This window comes from Dipteris shenzhenensis, chromosome 28 (genome assembly GCF_047967505.1).
Source record: "Dipteris shenzhenensis isolate YYH24624 ecotype China chromosome 28, Dip_SZ_1.0, whole genome shotgun sequence".
Lineage (NCBI taxonomy): Eukaryota > Viridiplantae > Streptophyta > Polypodiopsida > Gleicheniales > Dipteridaceae > Dipteris > Dipteris shenzhenensis.
In genome coordinates, this window is record NC_141623.1 from 17884157 (window position 1) to 17904836 (window position 20680).

At 40.2% G+C, this 20680-nt stretch overlaps 1 protein-coding gene across 1 annotated transcript; it reads right to left on the reverse strand.

Annotated features, from left to right (window-relative positions):
• Window positions 1–18322: 18322 nt before the first annotated feature.
• Window positions 18323–19651, reverse strand: LOC147883269 (uncharacterized). Its single transcript, XM_087399452.1, has 5 exons — window positions 19467–19651; window positions 19213–19328; window positions 19041–19123; window positions 18754–18855; window positions 18323–18433 (listed from the first exon to the last, which is right to left on the reverse strand). Exons 1-5 carry the CDS (start codon window positions 19649–19651, stop codon window positions 18323–18325), a joined length of 597 nt encoding a protein of 198 aa, XP_087255578.1.
• Between the last annotated feature and the right edge of the window lie 1029 nt (window positions 19652–20680).

Here is a 20680-nt window from a genome sequence, read left to right on the forward strand (position 1 = left end):
AGAGTTTGACATGAAAGATCTTGGACATATGTACTATTTTCTTGGAATTGAGTTTTGGAGAGATTCAGGAAATACCTTCATGAGTCAGCTAAATTATGTTGACAATCTCTTGAAGAAGTTTCATATGGAAGATTGCAAGATTGCAAGCACTCCCATGGACCAAAGCTTAAAACTTACAAAAAATCGGAAGTCAATGACAGGTACTATCAGAAACTCATCGGATCTCTTATGTATCTGGCTATCACACATCTAGATATCTGTTATGTAGTAAGCTCAAGAGCATAGTTTATGGCAAATCCAAAACAATGTCACTAGAATGCAGCCAAAAGTGTCTTGAGATAAATCAGAGTTACAAGAAAGTTTGGAATAGAATACAAAGGAATTCATCCAAGGTTCCATGGATACTGTGATAGTGACTATGGCAGAGATCATGAGACTAGAAGATCCACACAAAGATATGCATTTTTCCTTGGTCAAGGTGTTATATCATGGTTGTCAAGTAAATAGCCAACTCTTGGGGGATGCACTATCAATAAACCCTATATATGACGTGCATTCATGCGGTATTTGGAAACCCCCTTATCTGTAAATCTTTCATGGATAAAAAGACCCTTTTCCTATACAAACTTATGGTTTTTTCTAAAAATCAATAAATAATCCCCTTATGTAAATACATTTCTGTAAATGTACCTTAAATTTTGGAATTAAAAAGCCCAACATTCGAACTCTTGTGGTATACTTACATATTTTTAGGTAAACCCCTCAAGAGCCAACTATTTCATTGTCTTCAATTGAAGCAGAAAATTGAAGCAGAATATAGAGCACTCGATACAAATGCATGTGAGCCTATATGGCTTAGAAGACTATTGTTAGAAACAGATTACTTTGATGAATCAAAGCCAACAACTATATACTGTGATAATCAATCAGCTCAAAGAATCCCAGTGTATCACTCTAGGATAAAGCACACTAATGCTAGAGAGAACTTCATTAGAGAAAGAGTGTTACTTGGTGACATCACACTGTACCATTGTGATAGCAAAGAAAATGCTGCGGAAATCTTTAGTAAACCACTTGGCAAAGAGATTTTTGAGAAGCACCGACAAGCTCTTGGTTTGACTCAGAGGAAGGACATTCCCATTAAAGGGGTGTGATGGAATGTAATGCTCAGTCCTTCTCCAATTCCCCAGAATCATCATCTTGAGGGAAGTATTACTTCATGATGTTGATCTTGAGGGAAGGTGTTGAGAAACCATCTCAACACCATGTGTTAGATATGTGCATAGCACTAACCCAATAGAGTGCTATAAAGGAAAGGTTTAGAATCCCTAACCCTAATCCGAAATGCATTTGTACATATTCTACATTTGTACATGGTGTTGAGAAACCATCTCAACACCATGTGTTAGATATGTGCATAGCACTAACCCAATAGAGTGGTATAAAGGAAAGGTTTAGAAGCCCTAACCCTAATCCGAAATGCATTTGTACATATTCTACATTTTCAACTAAATCTAGTGTACAGTTAGTCATTTGTGGTGTGCTCTCTAGTTATGTCCTCTATCCTCATCTCCACTCTTCTCCTCTCCCCTCTTCATATTTTGTCATCACACAATAAAAATTGAGTTCATTCAACATTATGATGGAGTGACATAGGTTTGCATTTCTTGGTAGTAATAGAGTAGATAGGTCAAAACACACATAATGTGTTATAAAGATTAAATTGTTCAAAAGTAGGGAGGAGGGACTATCTCTGGTCGCTTGAATGCAATCCACTGCACCCTTACGTGTTGTAAGAAATCGATATATGGCCAATTTTTCAAAACACTTTGTGCCTCCATGTTGGCCATTGATGATATCTTACAACTTGCTTCAACTGGCACATTAACAACAATTTTTCCTTCTTGCGTGTATAGAAACCCTTTCGTCGATTGAAGTCTTCTCCATGTGCTTTATTTATAAACATCCTTGCAGCATAAATTGAATGCTACCCTACGAGAATCCAATAATTATACTCCTTTAACTTTTCCACCTTTATCTCTTCCTTGCGCATAGGAGTATTTGTGCCATGTTGTAAGGCAGAAGATAGGCACATGTTGAAGGAGGTCGTGCATTCATTGCAAAACTCTTGACCAAGTCATTGACATAGCTTGGAGTCAATGTCCTATACACATATTGGCTTGGTGCTCTAGAGCAATTCATCACTGGGATCAAAACCTCAAACTCCATACCAAATGGGAAGTACTCTACTTGAGTCTTTTCTTTCTCATTTCTTTTGTAGTGCCTTAAAGTCAACATCTGGTTGGATTTTCCTATACGGTATGATTGTTGCTTCAGATGAATTCTCACCATGTCCTATTATGTGCATCTCACCACTCTTCGTTGCATTTCCTCCACTACCTATTTCATCAATGAGGACTGTTCTGGTACCTCTCTGTTTTGCTCCTGAAGTTGTCTCTTTATCTTTAGCTTCTTCATCCAATTTATCCCCAATTTTGGTTGTTCCATCTAACCTTATTTCCTTCTCACTTGTTGTTTCCTCCTCACTAGTCCCTCTAGCCTTCTCTTTCACTGTGTTATGAGACACTTGAGAGCTTGATCCCTCAACATCGCTTTTCTTTGTTCTTTTAAAACCTTTTCTATTCTTTTTATTATATTGCTTTATCCCTTTTGATACCAAATCAAAGCCTTCTAATATCTGCTAGTTGGTATAATTTTCTGGCTCAATATTCCAACCCCTAGTTATCATCATGTCCTCTCTGGTAGTATTCATCCTCACATCATCAAAGTAAGCAGGATCCAACTGATACACATTGCCACCTAATGTATGAATTTTGAGACAAGAAATGTTATCTTTCTCAGTATCCTCCATCTCCTTAACTTGTCCAACATCTTCAAAAGTTGTTCCTTGAATGTTCACAAAACAATGAGCTTTATGGAGTCATTGGAATTCATTATTGTATATATCTAAATACCATCCTCTTCCAAAACTAACTCCATCATAAACTGACACCTCTCGAACCTTTCTTGCTAGCCATTCTTGCAGTCTTCTGTTAACAAAAGAGCTAAGGGAAAGTACATTAAGAAAATGATCAACCCAAATGAATAGCACCACAATGAAGTGTATAATAGAAAATCGTAAATGTAGTAGGAAATATTACAACCACAATGCTTGGGGGGGTCACTATGTATAAGCCCTCTATACCACATGCGTTCAAGGCCTATTTCTAAAATCCCTTATCCGTAAATTTTTCATTAATAAAATGTACCCCTTTTCTATACAAATCTGTAAATTTTTCTCAAAACTATTTTAAATAGTCCCTTATGTATATTTATTTCTGTAAATTTTAGAAATAAAAAATATCCTTCTATTGAACTCACGTGATAGGGTTACATATGATTAGTGACCCCCCCGAGCCACAATGCAACTTTTATTAACAAAATAACCAAGACAAAGCAATTTCTCTATGCATTATGAAAAACTACACCCACACTACAAACAAATGTACACATTATCAAAGTTAAGATATAAGGAATGGTATTCGTGCCATTCTCCAACAATTATATGATGTTGTGAACAGTGCCATCAATGCCATTGAACACATGGATTATGAGATTGTGGTGGCGAATGGCACTAGTGCCATCCTCCATTAGAGTTTGAGGATAATGCCACCAGTGCCACCCTCCATGCTATTGAGGTGAATGGCACATGTGCCATTCATCACATGGATTGCAGAGAATGGTACCAGTGCCATTCTCCTGATGTGAAGGTTATCACATGAGATTTTTCTCATCTGACCTTGTAAAAATCAATTCCATATGGTCATATCCCATTCCCTAGATGTTAATGTTGTCACAGATAATGGTTAGAGAATGGCACTAGTGCCATTGTCCACCACACCATATGATTATATTGATACTAGAACATGTGCCTTTAATCACAAGGATTGAGGAGAATGGCACCAGTGCCATTCTCCATTCTCCAAGTGATGAATGGAACCGGGTGCCATTCTTCTAATATCAATATAATGATGTGAACAATGGCAACAGTGCCATTCTCCAAACTTCAACTCATATAATATGCAAATTATTCATGTATGTCAATGATGTCACAGGTGATGGTTAGAGAATGGCATTGGTGCCATTGTCCACAACACCATATGATTATATTGAGCTTGTGCCATCAATCACATGGATTGAGGAGAATGGCACCAGTGCCATTCTCCATTTCTCCACCTGATGAATGTCATTGGTGCCATTCTCCAAATATTCATGGAGAATGGCACCAGTGCCATTCTCCAAACGTCAACCCATCTGGTGAAAACTGGCGAAAAGATTATGCACCAAATTCATTCTGAGGGCATTTGCCATATAGACAAAACCTTAGCTAGAATGGTTATGGTGCCACTCTCCAGATGTCATGCTTATCATGGATCATGGTCAGAGATTTTGGCAATGGTGCCATTGTCTTGAACACCATATGATTATATTGAGAATGGTACCCATAACATTCATCACAAGGATTGAGGAGAATGGCACCCATGCCATTCTTCATTCTCCATGTATGAATGGCATGTGTGCCATTCTTGAAATGTCCACATGATGTTGAGGAGAATGGCACCCATTTCTTTGAAGTTTGGAGAATTGCAGTGGTGCCATTATCCTCAGCATCATGTGGACATTTCAAGAATGGCACAGATGCCATTCATCAAAAGGAATGAGGAGAATGGAACTAGTGCCATTCCCCATTCTCCATGTATGAATCCCATGGGAGCCAGTCATAAAATGTCCAAATGATGTTGAGGAGTGCCATTCTCCTCAATCCTTGTGATGAATGGCACGTGTGCCATTCTTTAAATATGCACATGATGGAGAATGGCACTGGCTGCATTCTCCTCAACATCATGTGGACATTTCAAGAATGGCACCCATTCCATTCATCACAAGGAATGAGGAGAATAGCACAAGTGCCATTCTCCATTCTCCATGTATGAATGGCATGGGTTGCATTCTTCAAATGTCCAGATGATGTTGAGAATGGCATCAGTGCCATTCATAAAAATGCATATGATAGAGAATGGAACTGGTGCAATTCTCCTCAACATCATGTGGATATTTCAAGAATGGCACCCATGCCATTCATCACAAGGATTGAGGAGAATGGCACCAGTGCCATTCTCCATTCTCCAAACTTTTTTAAAATTTTGGAGAATGGCATGGGTTTTAAAATTTTGGAGAATGGCACTGGTGCCATTCTCCTCAACATCATGTGGATATTTGAAGAATGCCACCCATGCCATTCATCACACGAATTGAGCTGCCATTCTCTATTCTCCAAGCATGAATGGCATGGGTGTCATTCCTAAAATATACACATAATGTTGAGGAGAATGGCACCAATGTTAATCTCCAAACTTTAAAAAACAGTATGGAGAATGGAGAATGGCACTAGTGCCATTCTCCTCAATCCTTGTGATGAATGACATGGGTGCGCCATTCTTGAAATATCCACATGATGTTGAGGAGAATGGAACCTATGCCATTTTGCATCATGTGCATATTTGATCTCAATAGCATGTGGATATTTGAAGAATGCAACCCCATGCCATTCATACATGCAAAATATTCTCGTGATTCCTTGTGATGAATGGCATGGGTGCCATTCTTGAAATGTCCACATGATATTGAGGAGAATGGCATTAGTGCCATTCTCCATCATGTGCATATTTAAAGAATGGCACCCATGCCATTCATCACAAGGATTGAGGAGAATGGCACCAGTGCCATTCTCCTCAACATCATCTGGACATTTTATGAATGGCAGTGCCATTCTGCCATTCATAAAATGTCCATATGATGTTGAGAAGAATGGCACTGCCATTCATAAAATGTCCAGATGATGTTCTCCTCAATCCTTGTGATGAATGGCATGGGTGCCATTGTTTAAATGTCCACACGATGTTGAGGGAGAATGCCAGTAGTGCCATTCTCCAAACTTCAAAAAAATGGGTTGCATTCTCCTCAATATCATGTGCATATTTGAAGAATGGCACCCATGATATTCATTATAAGGATTGAAGAGAATTGCACCAGTGTGAATTGCATGGGTTGCATTCTTCAAATATCCACATGATGTTGAGGAGAATGGCACCAATGTGATTCTCCAAACTTCAAATGGCACCCATGCCATTTATACATGGAGAATGGAGAATGGCATAGGTGTCATTCTCCTCAACATCATGTGGATATTTCAAGAATGGCACCCATACCATTCATGACAAGGACTGAGGAGAATGGCACCAGTGCCATTCTCCATTCTCACATTTTTTTGTAAAGCTTCGAGAATGGCACTAGTGCCATTCTCCTGAACATCATGTGGATATTTGAAAAATGTCACCGATGCCATTCTTCACAAGGACTGAGGAGAATGGCACCAGTGCCATTGTCCATTCTCCATGTATGAATGGCATGGGTTGAATTATTCAAATATCCACATGATGTTGAGGAGATGCCATTCTCCTCATATTCAAATTTATTGGAAGTTTGGAGAATGGCACTGGTGCCATTCTCCTTAACATCATGTGGATATTTGGAGGATGGCACCCATGCCATTCATAACAAGGATTGAGGAGAATGGCACCAAGGCCATTCTCCATTCTCCAAACTTTTTTATAGTTTGGAGAATGGCACTAGTGCCATTATCCTCAAAATCATGTGGATATTTGAAGAATGCCACCCATACCATTCATCACAATAATTGAGGAGAATGGCACCGATGCCATTCTCCATTCTCCAAGTATGAATGGCATTGGTGCCATTCTTGAAATATCCACATGATGTTAAGGAGAATGGCACCAGTGCCATTCTCTAAACTTTAAAAAAATTGAATTTTTAACATCAAGTGCATATTTGAAGAATGGCAACCATGCAATTCATCACAAGGATTGAGGAGAATGGAACCAATGCCATTCTCCATTATCCATGTATGAATCGCATGGGTTGCATCCCCCATGCCATTCATCCACAAAGAATGGAGAATGGCACTAGCGCCATTCTCCTCAAGCCTTGTGATGAATGGCATGGGTGGCATTCTTCAAATATTCACATGATTAAAATTCAAATTTCTTTAAAAAGTTGGAGAATGGCACTGGTGGCATTCTCCTCAACGTCATGTGGATATTTGAAGAATGCAACCCATGCCATTTATACATTGTGAATGGAGAATGGCATTGGATGCCAGTCTTGAAATATCCACATGTTGTTGAGGAGAATGGCGCTAGTGCCATTCTCCAAACATCATGTGAATATTTGAAGAGTGACACCCATGCCATTCATCACAAGGATTTAGAGGAGAATCGGACCAGTGCAATTCTCCATTCTCCATGTATGAATGGCATGGGTGCCATTGTTGAAATGCCCACATGATGAGGAGAATGGCACCAGTGCCATTCTTCTCAACATCATGTGGATCCCATGCCATTCATCACAAGGAATGAGGAGAATGGCACAAATGGCACCAGTGTCATTCTCCATTCTCCATGTATGAATGGCATGGGTGCCATTCTTGAATTGTCAATATGATGTTGAGGAGAATGGCACTCCAAACTTTGAAAATTTTGAATTTTAAACATCATGTGCATATGTTAAAAATGACACCCATGCCATTCATCACAAGGATTAAGGTGAATGGCACCAGTGCCATTCTCCATTCTCAATGTGTGAATGGCATGGGTGCCATTCTTCAAATCCATGTGATGTTGAGGAGAATGGCACTGGTGCCATTCTCATCAATCCATGTGATGAATTTCATGGGTGCCATTCTTAAAATATCCACATGAACTTGAGGAGAATTGAAATTCACATTTCTTTTGAAGTTTAGAGATCGACACTGGTGCCATTCTCCTCAACATCATCTTGACATTTCAAGAATGGCACCCATGAAATTCATACATGGAAAATGGAGAATGGCACTGGTGCCATTCTTCTCATTCCTTGTGATTAATGGCATGGGTGCCATTCTTGAAGTGTCCACATGATGTTGAGGAGAACACCAGTGCCATTCTCCTCAACATCATTTAAATTCAAATTGTCTTAAACATCATTCAAAATTTTTTTGATGTAAATTCAAATTGTCCTCAAGATCATTCAAATTGTTTTTAAAGTTTGGAGAATGGCACTGGTTCCATTCTCCTCAACATGATCTGGACATTTCAAGAATGGCACCCATGCTATTCATACATGGAGAATGGAGAATGGCACTGGTGCCATTCTCCTCAATCCTTGTGACGAATGGCATGGGTGCCATTCTTCAATAACCATATGATGTTGAGGAGAACGGCACCAGTGCTATTCTCCAAACTTCAAAAATTTTTGAATTCAAATTTTCTCCCAATAATCATTGAGTTTTAGGCCCGAAAATTCCAATTTAGAATTTAAAATATTCGTTATTTCAATTTTATAATGTTAAAAAGTCACAGTTCAATTTGCTTTACAATTTGGATTTCAAATTGAATATGCATTTGTGAGGAATTCCTGAGGAATTTGGGTCCTTGCAATTAGTACTAGGGAAGACACCTCAAATGCCACACTCACAAGATGCAATAGCAGAGAATGAGAGCCTAGACTAGCCGTGGTAACCGTGGCTCCACTGTTATAGTCACAGTAAGCCCCATCTCTTAAGCTTTATGAAAAGGGATGTCTCGTGACAGTGCCAACAACCAAGGTAGGTTTTTGCATTGTTTCGAATACTGAGATGACCTTAGGTTGTCCTACAAGATGCCTTTGATGACAGAGGGCAGAGTCCTTGGCGACAAAGGGTAGAGGCTTTGGACAGCAACAATGATAGAGGGCAAAGGCCTTGGACGATTTGTGGTATGACTTTAGCAAGGGAGGCATGATAGGCTTCAATAGCAAGGAGGCACACAACTTTGAGCAAGAGGAGGACATCTACTTCTGTGCAGATGGCAAGGGGAGGCTCGCAAACAAGTGCTAGCTGTTGCAGCAAGCAAGACGATCGAGGGTTTGCAGCAAACTGTGCACATAATCTACTCCAAATATAAGTGTCTCCTCAACACTATTGCTTAGTGGAGGTTGCCCCGTTGTTGTATAGCAACAACTCATGGCCATGATAGCAACAAAATGCTAAAATTTTCACACATCAACTCACTATGCTGTTTGTTCTCTTCATGCTAGTGATCAAGGTTAAAAGAGCAACCAACGTAGAATGGGAACTCGTAATCTACGATCAGGGCATGCAAGATTGGAGCTAAAGGGGAGGTTAACCCAAAATCTTTGACGGAAAGCAGCGAAAGGTCGAGAGGGGGATCTGTTACTGTGAAGCTACAACACTCGATGTGGCTACAAAACTTGAGCTCTATTTGTGTTTTGTACAAGACAGCCATTTCCCAGCTTGTTTTGCAAGAAGAAATGAGTCAGACACCTTCTTGTAGCACCTTGACGAATCCCCAAAAGTCGCAACTTCTTGAAGAGCTGCAACCACAACCTCCCAGAGCAAGAGGAAGACCCTTTTGGACTCTCCTCATTCCTGCGCTCGTCACATGATTCAATAGATTGGACTCTCCTTATTTTTGTGCTCGTCAGATGATTCAGTAGAGCCCTACAGATTACCAGCGCATTTGAGGCAATGGAGAACAACGATCCTATGAGCCGCAATCTCAATATTGGTGCAAGCTTCCTTGTTGCAAAGGAGACACAGACCAAACCGCGGAAATCTTTCTCACCCACAAACTTCCAAGCTACAAATCTCTCTTGAAAATCACACCACCTGACGATGAAATTACTTACCCATGATGAGTCTAGATGCTTTGTTGATTCAAGAGCAGGCTGTGAGACAATTCGTGGATTTAGGAGTAGGCCGTAAGATGAATCTTTGATTCAGGAGCAAGACGATTTGTTGATTCTGGAGCGATTCAAGAGCAAGAGCACGGACGTTGAGCGATTGGATTAGTTTCCCAAGAGAAGTCTCAACCTAATTCAATTCGTTTCCCAAGAGCAAGCTGTGATGATTTCCACCTTGGAGGGAGAGAAGGAGGTAGGGCCTTTTGAATTTTTTAGGGTTTTGTTTGTTTGTTTAAGATTGATTTTTTAAATTGCTTTTGATTATTTGCAGTTATTTTTTTCGTTGGTTTTTTTTACATCATATGAAAGCCGATTCATGCCTCTTCATAATTTTTTCTTATCTAAAGGAGAACATTGAGTCCTTTAAACACCACCATTATGCTTTCAAGAACCAATGATTGCCAAAAAATCTCCTTTCACTAACATAAAAAGATAAAGAGACAAAAAAAATTCATATAGAATAAGATGGTGAACTGACCTCATGTAAACTACACAATGATGATATTGAGTTTTAATAAGAGTTTGAGTGATTTGGAAGCATTTTTGCTTACTCTCTGGCCATGCCTCTCCCACTTTGGACACTCCATTTTGAGGCACTGCCAAATCTCACAATGATACTATAAAAAGAGGAAGACTAGTTCATTAGTTTTGCAGGTGTCAAAGTTGTGGATGAAAGTGAATGGGTTAATATTAGTAGGCCTCATTGTTCATGGATCGGAGACAGTGTGAGATAATGTATTATCCTCCATCAAGTGCCACTTGTATGTATCACCTATTCAACTTATAATTTCTTATGCTCCAAGGAAGTTTTCACATTACACAAGTCATCTTCCCTACTTTTGTTTACATTTTAGGCCTTGATAACCTTGATACGGTCTTCTGCTAATGAGGGGGTTGTAGTTAGTTTTTCTTGTTCTAACCAATCTATGTTGACATACTCATCTCATAACCAATTGCCCATGCTTTTGTTTCAACCTACCAATTATCCATGCTTTTCATCTCACAATAGATCTTTGGAAATTGGGAGGGCCTAGCTAAAGACATATTTAGATAAAGAGAACATCTTTTTACATGATGACCTAAGATTCCTACAATGGTAACTAGCTCAAGGTAGTTTTAATACCCCTTTCTTTCTCTTATGTTTTCACGTAGGATTTTGATAACTTATACAACCATATCATCTAATATACCAATAGGGATATCCGTCACATTATGTGATTCCATCATCACAGTCTTGGCCTTGTGGATCTGATCCTTGAATCTTATTGTCCCTAGGCATTTTGGACTACTTGGATGGCTACTGTCAACTTCATAGCTAGTATTCTCATATCTTTGACGGAGACAAAAACCAAATTCATCCATCAAACAAGCCACTTAAGGGATATTAGTTCTTGACCATGATTTTGCTAGCTCCAGATTCCCAGATGGACAATGGCACTCATGCCATTCTTCATAGGAAAGCCAAACTCACATGGAGAATGGCACCAAAGGCATTCTCCACAATCCCACATGGAGAATGGCACTGGTGCCATTCTCCCCCACCACAAGGTCTTATGGAATTTTTTGGTTGTAGTTTGTTCATAATTAATTACTTGTAATCGTCATGAGAGGGGATGGCTATCAAATGCATGGACAAGGTCATGTGATGATGGTGGAAATAATTCATGCTCTAGAAAAAGTTTTTTCAAACTATCAAAAATCTTATGCACACATTCATGGATTTTGGAGATTAGTACTAGTGCCATTCTCCAAAAACCCACTAGGGTATTAGCATCAATGGCATTTCTCTATGTGGGTTGGGGGAGAATGGCACCGATGCCATTCTCCATAGGAAAGCCAGACTCACATGGAGAATGGCACTAGTGCCATTCTCCCCCACCACGAGGACTTATTTGTTGGTTTATGAAAATTTTTTGTTGTAGTTTGTTCATAATTAATTACCTATAGTTCTAATGAGAGGGGATGGCTATCGAATATAGGGACAAGGTCATGTTAATGGTGGAAATAATTCATGCTTTAGAGAAAGTTTTTTCAAATTATCAAAAATTTTATGCATGCATTCATGGATTCTAGAGATTGGCACCAGTGCCATTCTCCAAAAACCCACGAGGGGATTAGCATCAGTTCCATTTCACTATGTGGGTTGGGGGAGAATGGCACTGGTGCCATTCTCTACAATCCCACATGGAGAATGGCACCAGTGCCAATCTCCATATGAAAGCCAAACTCACATGGAGAATGGCACCACTACCATTCTCCACAATCCCACATGGAGAATGGCACTGGTGCCGTTCTCCCCCACCACAAGGACTTCTTTGTTGGTCTTATGAAATTTTTTTGTTGTAGTTTGTTCATAATTAATTACCTATAATTGTAATGAGAGGGATGGCTATCAGATGCAAGGACAAGGTCATGTTGATGGTGGAAATAATTCATGCTTTAGAAAAAGTTTTTCCAAATTATCAAAAGTTTTATGCACACATTCATGGATTCTAGGGATTGGCACCAGTTCCATTCTCCAAAAACCCACTAGGGGATTGGCATCAGTGCCATTTCTCTATGTGGGTTTGGGGAGAATGGCACCGATGCCATTTCTCCATGTGGGATTGTGGAGAATGGCACTGATGCCATTCTCCACAATCCCACATGGAGAATGGCACCAGTGCCATTCTCCATAGGAAATCTAGACTCACATGGAAAATGACACCAGTGTCATTCCCCACAATCCCACATGGAGAATGTCATTCTCCATCACAATCCCACATGGAGAATGGCACATGCCATTCTCCCCTACCACAAGGACATCCTTATTGGTCTTATGAAATGCTTTGGTTGTAGTTTGTTCATAATTAATTAGTTGTAATCGTAATGAGAGGGGATGCTTCAGATGCAGGGACAAGGTCATGATGATGGTGGAAATAATTCATGCTTTAGAAAAAGCATTATCAAATTACCAAAAAATTGGTCCACGCATTCGTGGATTCTAGTGATTGGGACCAATGCCATTGTCCAAAATAGCCATCCCCTCTCATTACGATTACAAGAACTTAATTATGAGAAAACTACAACTAAGAATTTCATAAGACCAACAAAGATGTCCTTGTAGCGATGGAGCATGGCACCTGTGCCATTCTCCATGTGGGATTGTGGAGAATGGCACTTGTGCCATTCTCCATGTGAGTGCGGCTTTCGTAGGGAGGATGGCACCAATGCCATTATCCACTTGGGACTGTGAAGAATTTCATAAGACTAACAAAGATGTCCTTGCATTTGGGGGAGAATGGCACTGGTGCCATTCTTCATGTGAGTCTGCATTTCCTATGGACAATCGTGCTATTGATGATCTCCATGTGGGCTTATGGAGAATGGCACAAGTGCCATTTTCCCCAAACCCACATAGAGAAATGGCATTGATGCCAATCCCCTAGTGGAATTCTAGAGATTGGCACCAGCGCCATTCTCCAAAAACCTTGTGCCAATCTCCAAAATCCCACCAAGGGATTGGCATCAATGCCATTTCTCTATGTGGGTTTGGGGAGATTGGCACTGGTGTCATTCTCCATAAACACACATGGAGATCAGCACTAGCACCATTGTCCATAGGAAAGCCATACTCACATGCAGAATGGCACCGGTGCCATTCTTCCCCAAATGCAAGGACATCTTTGTTGTTGGTCTTATGAAATTCTTCACAATCCCAGATGGAAAATGGCACTGGTGTCATTCTCCCTAGGAAATCTGAACTCACTTGGAGACTAATGCCATTCTCCACAATCCCACATGGAGAATGGCAGTGGTGTCATTCTCCCTCACTACAAGGACAAAATAGTACTAAATAGTATTGATTAGCATATAACATTGGTACATAGCATCTGAGAGTATGATAATAGTACCCAGAGAGTACTAAATAGTACTAAGTAGCATATGATAGTGGTACATAGCATCTCAGAATACTAAATCATAGTACTAAGTAGAATATGACAATGGTACATAGCATCTAGGAGTATGCAAGTAGTACTAAATACCATATGACAGTGGTCAGTAGAACCTTAATAGTGTTGAATAGTACTAAATAAAACTAGCATATGACAGTCATACTTAGCATCTAAGAGTGGTAACTAGCATATATTAGAGTGATAGTTTAATGTAGTTTTATTAGATATCAATGCTCCACTCTCGTGTAACTACGCGGGAACCAGCTAACTCTACTTGTAAGCCCCCCATATGAGGAGAAGGCATTTGAGCAGCTCGGTTATCCGGTAGGTCCTGGTTTGGACACCAGATGGGGGCCATGTGTGGTCTGATGGCTGGACAGCTTCAGATAGAGTTGGCACACTGCCAACTAGGCTACATGCAAGTGCGTGAAGGCATCCCTTGACTGACTGCACTGAGGGTAGACGGAGCATTTCCGGAGGTAGCCCACTCTTGGGTTGCGGGGCACGTTTGGAGCCTCAGATAATCCCGGATGGCTGTGGGCCGAACGGAGACTATAGGGTAGTTGCTATGTTTTGTGCACCGGTTCTATCGTATGGTCGGCGGGACCGACCCCCAATCGACTGTTTTGGGACGTGGACTGGTTCGGCCACCCAATTGAGCCTAACCGACTATGACTGGTGGCTATATAAGAGCAAGCCCATGAAGCCCATTTCATCACTAGCTATAGCAACCTTGATTCCTTAGCATTCAGCCTCTGTCTTCTACTATTTCCAGCACGCCATCGAAGCTTCTTTCATAGGAGCGCACGGCTAGGAGGCAGCGCCATCTATTGTATCAGTTCTATAGTAATCAAATTTTTTACTCTCCATACTATCTTGTTTTCTCTCTTGCATACGAGATCCTGTTATCTGTTGAGCACAGACGTTGTATTATTTTCTTATAGTTTAGTACTAAATAGTATTAAATAAACTAAATTGTTTTGATAGTACTAAACAGTGCTACTACTCGTCAAGTACAGGATGATGCACCTCTGCAAAATAAGGGCAATGTACCTCTATAAGCTCTAGGTAGTGGGTGGGATGTTGTGCATACTGATTTGGGCTAAGCCTCCACTTGCAAGCATCCTTCTTGTTTGGAGACAATCTAGTTTTGTCTCTCCAAAAGTCGATGAAAAAGTTAACCACCTCAGAACTCAGGAAATCTTGCCTGTGCCTCCGACTTCCATCAGCCCATTTGAATTTTAGTCCTTTTATGTCGACACGATGCATCTTAAAATTGTGTAGTTGAATACCAAGGGCTTTAGCAAATTTGATATCACTAAATTGTTTTATTGCTAATGTGTTGGCAATGATGTGGAGCACAGGTCTCTTTATAGCTAACTAATCGGCACTTTGCACTCCTTTGACAACACCTAGTGACGTCTTCAAGTTATCAATAATTGCCTTTGATAGTGACTCCTTTAAAATTTTGTCTTGTTCACAACCTCTTTCATGTATGAATGTCGTATAATCCTGGTCAAAATGTCTGCTTTTTCTCTCAAGTTTCTTGGTCACTTGTTTGAAATGTCACAAAATTGCTAAAGTCATGTGTTGCATGCTCCAATCAGATAACTCTAGTAGAGATGATCAGAATTTGTCTTCACTTAGTAGAACTTTACTAGATGGCTAGGCTAATTGGATGACATTGATGTCAAACCCTACTTTATTTGAAGTCGAATCATCCATCTGCACACAACCTTTCAATGGCTACACTTCAGTGATCTATCTTGCACATAATGAGAGACTCAGAGGCTAATCTTGACAGCTTAATGAATGGAGACATCAAGTATTGATGAGCTAACACAAGCATTCTTGGTGAAGAAATATTATGTATTGGAAAGAGAATATTGTGTCTACTTCATCTTCTGTCACTGCATACGGACCACATCAAACGACAATAATTAGTATCCTTGATAGTGTGTGTACTGAGAGAGCTTAAGAGAGGGAGAGTGTAGAAAGGAGCAAGGGAGGGACCTATGCGAGATAACAACCGAGGGATTGGAAGCCTACGAGTGAGTGAGACAAAGCCTACAAGACACTGAGAGAGTAAAGAGAGTGAGAGAGAGAGGGAGAGAGAGAGAGGGAGAGAGACAGAGAGAAAGAGAGAGAGAGAGAGAGAGAGAGAGAGAGAGAGAGTACTAGAGGGACATTGAGAAATAAAATATCCTCATTGTGCAGGGGAACATTTGATTGGAGATCATAGAATCCTCAATTGCAGGAAGGAGGGCCTCATTTTATGAAATACTACTATACTATTTAATTATACTAAATGGATTCTCGAAACTCTACCATTTTTTTCCAAAAAGGATACTTTTTACATACATCGTAGCGTGCTTCCACCATAGCTAAATTACGAAGTTCATTGCACGTGCAAATAGAAATGAGAAGTACTCTAACCCAAGACATAGTGAGAGGTAATCTACAAAGGTCATTGCATATGCAAAAAGAAATTAGAAATGTGACAAGGATGAGTTGTTTAATGACTACAAGTTTTACCAATAATTTCTGTCAGCAAGGCATCAAGAGTAAAAGAAGGGCAATTCTCACCTTGGAAATGGTAACAAGGCTCGCTTCACAGTCCAATTCCTAATAGTACATTTGAGGTATATTTACACTATAATTTTTTTGTCAGTTATTGATTTGGTGTCTCTCATGAATAAATCCCCTTGATTCTAGCATTATGTGGTTGGCCAATCACCAAACAAGGAAGAGTGCTTTTCAATACATCACATAGTATCTTAATAAGCTTGGAGGGTGTACAACTTGATAAGTAGCAATGCATAAGATAGATTGTCCACCCCTTTCTAAATGAGCTTCTTTCATCTTGACTCGGGGGGGTCACTCATCATATGTAACCCTATCACGTGAGTTCAACAGAAGGATTTTTTTTATTTCTAAAATTTACATAAATAAATATACATAAGGGACTATTTAAAATAGTTTTGGAAAAAATTTACAGATTTGTATAGAAAAGGGGTACATTTTATAAATGAAATTTTTAACAGATAAGGGACTTTAAATATAGGCCTTGAACGCACGTGATATAGAGGGTTTATACATAGTGACCCCCCCGAGCATCTTGAAAAAAGCTGGTTTACTTAGGAAGCTTACAGCATCATGTATAGTTTCCGTTTTTGTAAGGGTGTATGATTTTGTATCCCTTTTGAAGGCACTTTCTGTAATATATGATGACTTAAACTTTCATATACGTGTGTATATTGTAGTGTTAATCCCAAGGACATTCACTATGTAAACCCCCTACATCACATGAGTTCAATAAAAGGGGTTTTAATTCAATCTAATTAGATCTTATGTTTAAGAACATTTGTAGCATGGTCAGACTTTGTCATCCAATGAGTAGAAATGCTTTATCTAATGATGAGGTATGCAACATGCACACCCATGCACGCATGCACTGCGCGAACACACACATGCATGTATAGACATGCATGCATGCACGAGTGCATGTACACTCACATGTATCCATGCATCCATTTTCTCACATACACATGCACACACAAAAAGGGGTAGGTGCTTTATGCAAGGGGGGGGAGAGACATCACGACATAGGAATCACTCATTCTAGATGTGTTCATTAAGGGATAATAAGAGTATCCCTATTGGTGGCAATGGACTTTAAAGTTTTCGTAATCTAGTTAGAAAGTTTAATTTATTTTCTCTAGATGTATTATTCAAAACATCTCCACACTGGGCACTATCCTTCACCAAGTTATAACCATTTTTCTTAAGCTTTTAAGGAGGTTGGGTATACATATTCCAAGCATCCTTGCAAAGATAGCTTTAAGGAGGAATCGTCAATGACCGCTGACCTATTCATTAAGGTAATTTTTAGAAAGGGGTCTTGTTTAGAAACACTCCGTCGTGAATGAATGCATATAGGGATGCAACATTCATGCATACATGCGTGTGTTCATATGTATGTATATGTACATGTGTGTACATGTATCCTATATGTATGTGTGTATGTGTGTATATATCAACATCAATGACACATTAAACACACACACATGAACTCTCGCATGCACACACATCCACACACACGTGCTACACCCCTCCCCCTGGTGCCCCCCTTTTTAGTAGGCTTTTGAGAGTACCATCCATACATATGCCCCAAATAATAAAAATCAATCCGGGCCCTTTTTTAGGCTTCTTTTTTTCATGCATGCGTGGGTTTCAAACTAATCACCTTTTTAGGCTTGTGATAGAGCAAAGTATATTTTGCAAAGATGTATGCAAACCATCTTAAGTTGAACGACTTTGCTTTAAAAAATTTATTACGTTCACCACATTCAAGTTTGCGATAACAGGTCATGTTAAACTATTTCAGCATACTATCCAGAAATACTGCAAATTTTCGTTTCATTCGAATAGATCTTAATTTTATCTTACATCAGGAAGCTCACAATTGCAATGAACCAAAACCATACTCGACCAAGTAAAAGAGTGGGTCAGAATTTTAGATCGACTCATCAGTACGCATTAAGGGCCAAGCTGTTCTTCTTGCTTGTCCTTCCCGGACTTACGATTCCTTCCTTGTCTGCATAGGCTCCTCTCTCGTTGTCGAGCACCCTCAATGTCCACTGCATTGTAATACTCCAGGCAATCGACAGGTTATTTATTCATAATGAGCGTCAACACACGCTAAGAAAATTTGACTGCATACTATTCAACAATCTCTCTCTCTCTCTCTCCTTCTCTCTCCTTCTCTCTCTCTCTCTCTCTCTCTCTCTTTGTGTCTCTCTCCGCTGCCTCTGAAGATGTTCATGAATAAGTACCTTGGACAATAGGGGGGACTATGTTCATGAATAAGATGAAAATGAGAAGCATTCACGGCTAAGTCGATGTTAAGGAATCAGTATATTGTGCTGCATGAACAAGTGACAAGGGTAAGTGTAAGCACCATGTCAATCATGAGCTGGTACTTGAAATCCAACAGATTCCACTTCTCTTTCAGGTCCTTCATATCTTGCACTTGCGACGCATACTTGTCAAGTTCTTTTTTCTGTATCCATCGACGACCATGAATGCTAGTGATACATTTCAGTAATCGTAATATGGTTATCGCATATCGCAGACATCACCAAACAACTTTAGTGATTGGAGGCATCAACCGGTTCAAAGTGCATTTTCTCACGTATTAGCTGTTCAGAGTGTTCAATACAACTGATAATGAGTTTAAATCCTTACGAGTTTCCTTTTCTCCCGGCGTAGTTCGACGACTTGCTTTTCTAATGACCCGTCGGGCGCCGAAATGGGTCCGTCCGCGTAGTCTGTTCTCGGAAACCATTTTTTAGTATGGAGAGAATGGAGCTTCGAGCCCTTTTCTTTACAAACGCATGCGCGTAGAAAGATAACGTACCTGCGGTCCACTGCCCGTTGTCGTAAGTAAGCTTATTGTTATCCAAGTTCAAAACGACAGGTCCCAAGTCGGCAGCTTCAGCCAGCGCCTGTTCGGATCTGGGTAGTCGCTTCTTCCTGCAATCAAAAGTGTAAAACATACGCAGAGTCTATGGTTGTCAAAGCACTCGCTGGTAACAGAAGGAAAACGAGGACAGTATTGTGATGGGAGTGTTACTAACGGTGAGAAGGGGAAAGGAGGGAAATGTGTGCAACCTGAAGATGCCCATGAAGGAACGGCGGAAGGAGGGAGGGAGGATCTCCAGTTTGGGTTGTGATACGAGGGGATGTAGAAGGAGATCGGGAGAGGAAGATGGCGTGTGATTTGGAAGGGCGAGGGGAGATGATGGATGAAGGCCGCGTGAGGGCCGGCCGTGAGCCCCATGAACGTAACCGCCCATCTCGGCCGAAACTGCCTTGGCCTTCGACCGGCGGAAATTAGCTTAATGCAAGTTTGGAAAGGAACTAGGGTGTGTGACACACTAGAGCTGCTTATCCCTGCGCAAATTGCATTGAATGCATATGGACCGTCGCGGGCAATCTTCCTCATCTATGCTCCATGTCTTCTTCCTCATCCATGCTCCATGTCTTATCCCTGCCCAAATTGCATTGAATGCATATGGATCGTCGCGGGCAATCTTCCTCATCCATGCTACATGGGTAGTGCCCATGGTGAGCTAGTCTGTAAACCCTCTTAGAAAAATGAAAAACCTCACCTACCCACTCATGGTCACATTGAGCTGCAACACTACCCACTCATGATCACTTTGAACGGCAACACTCCTCAGACCACTTGGCACAGGTTCCACAGCCACTGGTCAAAATCACACACACCCCAAACTCACAGACCCAGTAAAACATCGGGCTATGATGCCAGGCTATGAGCCCAAGAAACCTAATCACTCATCAAAGCTGAAAGTACCTGAACCTTCATACTTTTGTAGAAAAGATTAGCGTAATGCAATTTTGGGAAAAAACTTTGCGAGAGGAATGGAAATTATATTTTACCAAAAAGAAATCCACAACAATTTGATCAAATGGTCTGGCTACAATGCCAATTTCAAAGTCTAGGCGACTACAAAAACTCAAAAACCTGATTGTGGAGAGGAGCTCAATCATGCTACATTTAATCCGATGGAACAAAGCCATTAACCCGGTCCTAAAATGTTGAAGCACTACTAGATTACGTTGTATCCAAATGTAATGCAAAACTCTAGTTTTATCAGATTCTATAAACGATACTATGAATCATAATTTTGGGAAATTTTTAACTTGTAATTTACTTCTTATAGTTTTCCTATTAGTTCTCTCCGTTCTCTCTCATAGACCCTTTCATGACTTACAAAAACTTTTTTCTCTCTCTTTCCCCTCCCAACTAGTAGTGCATGACTAGCGTTGCTAGACTTTTAAAAACTTTTCTTTAGCTATTT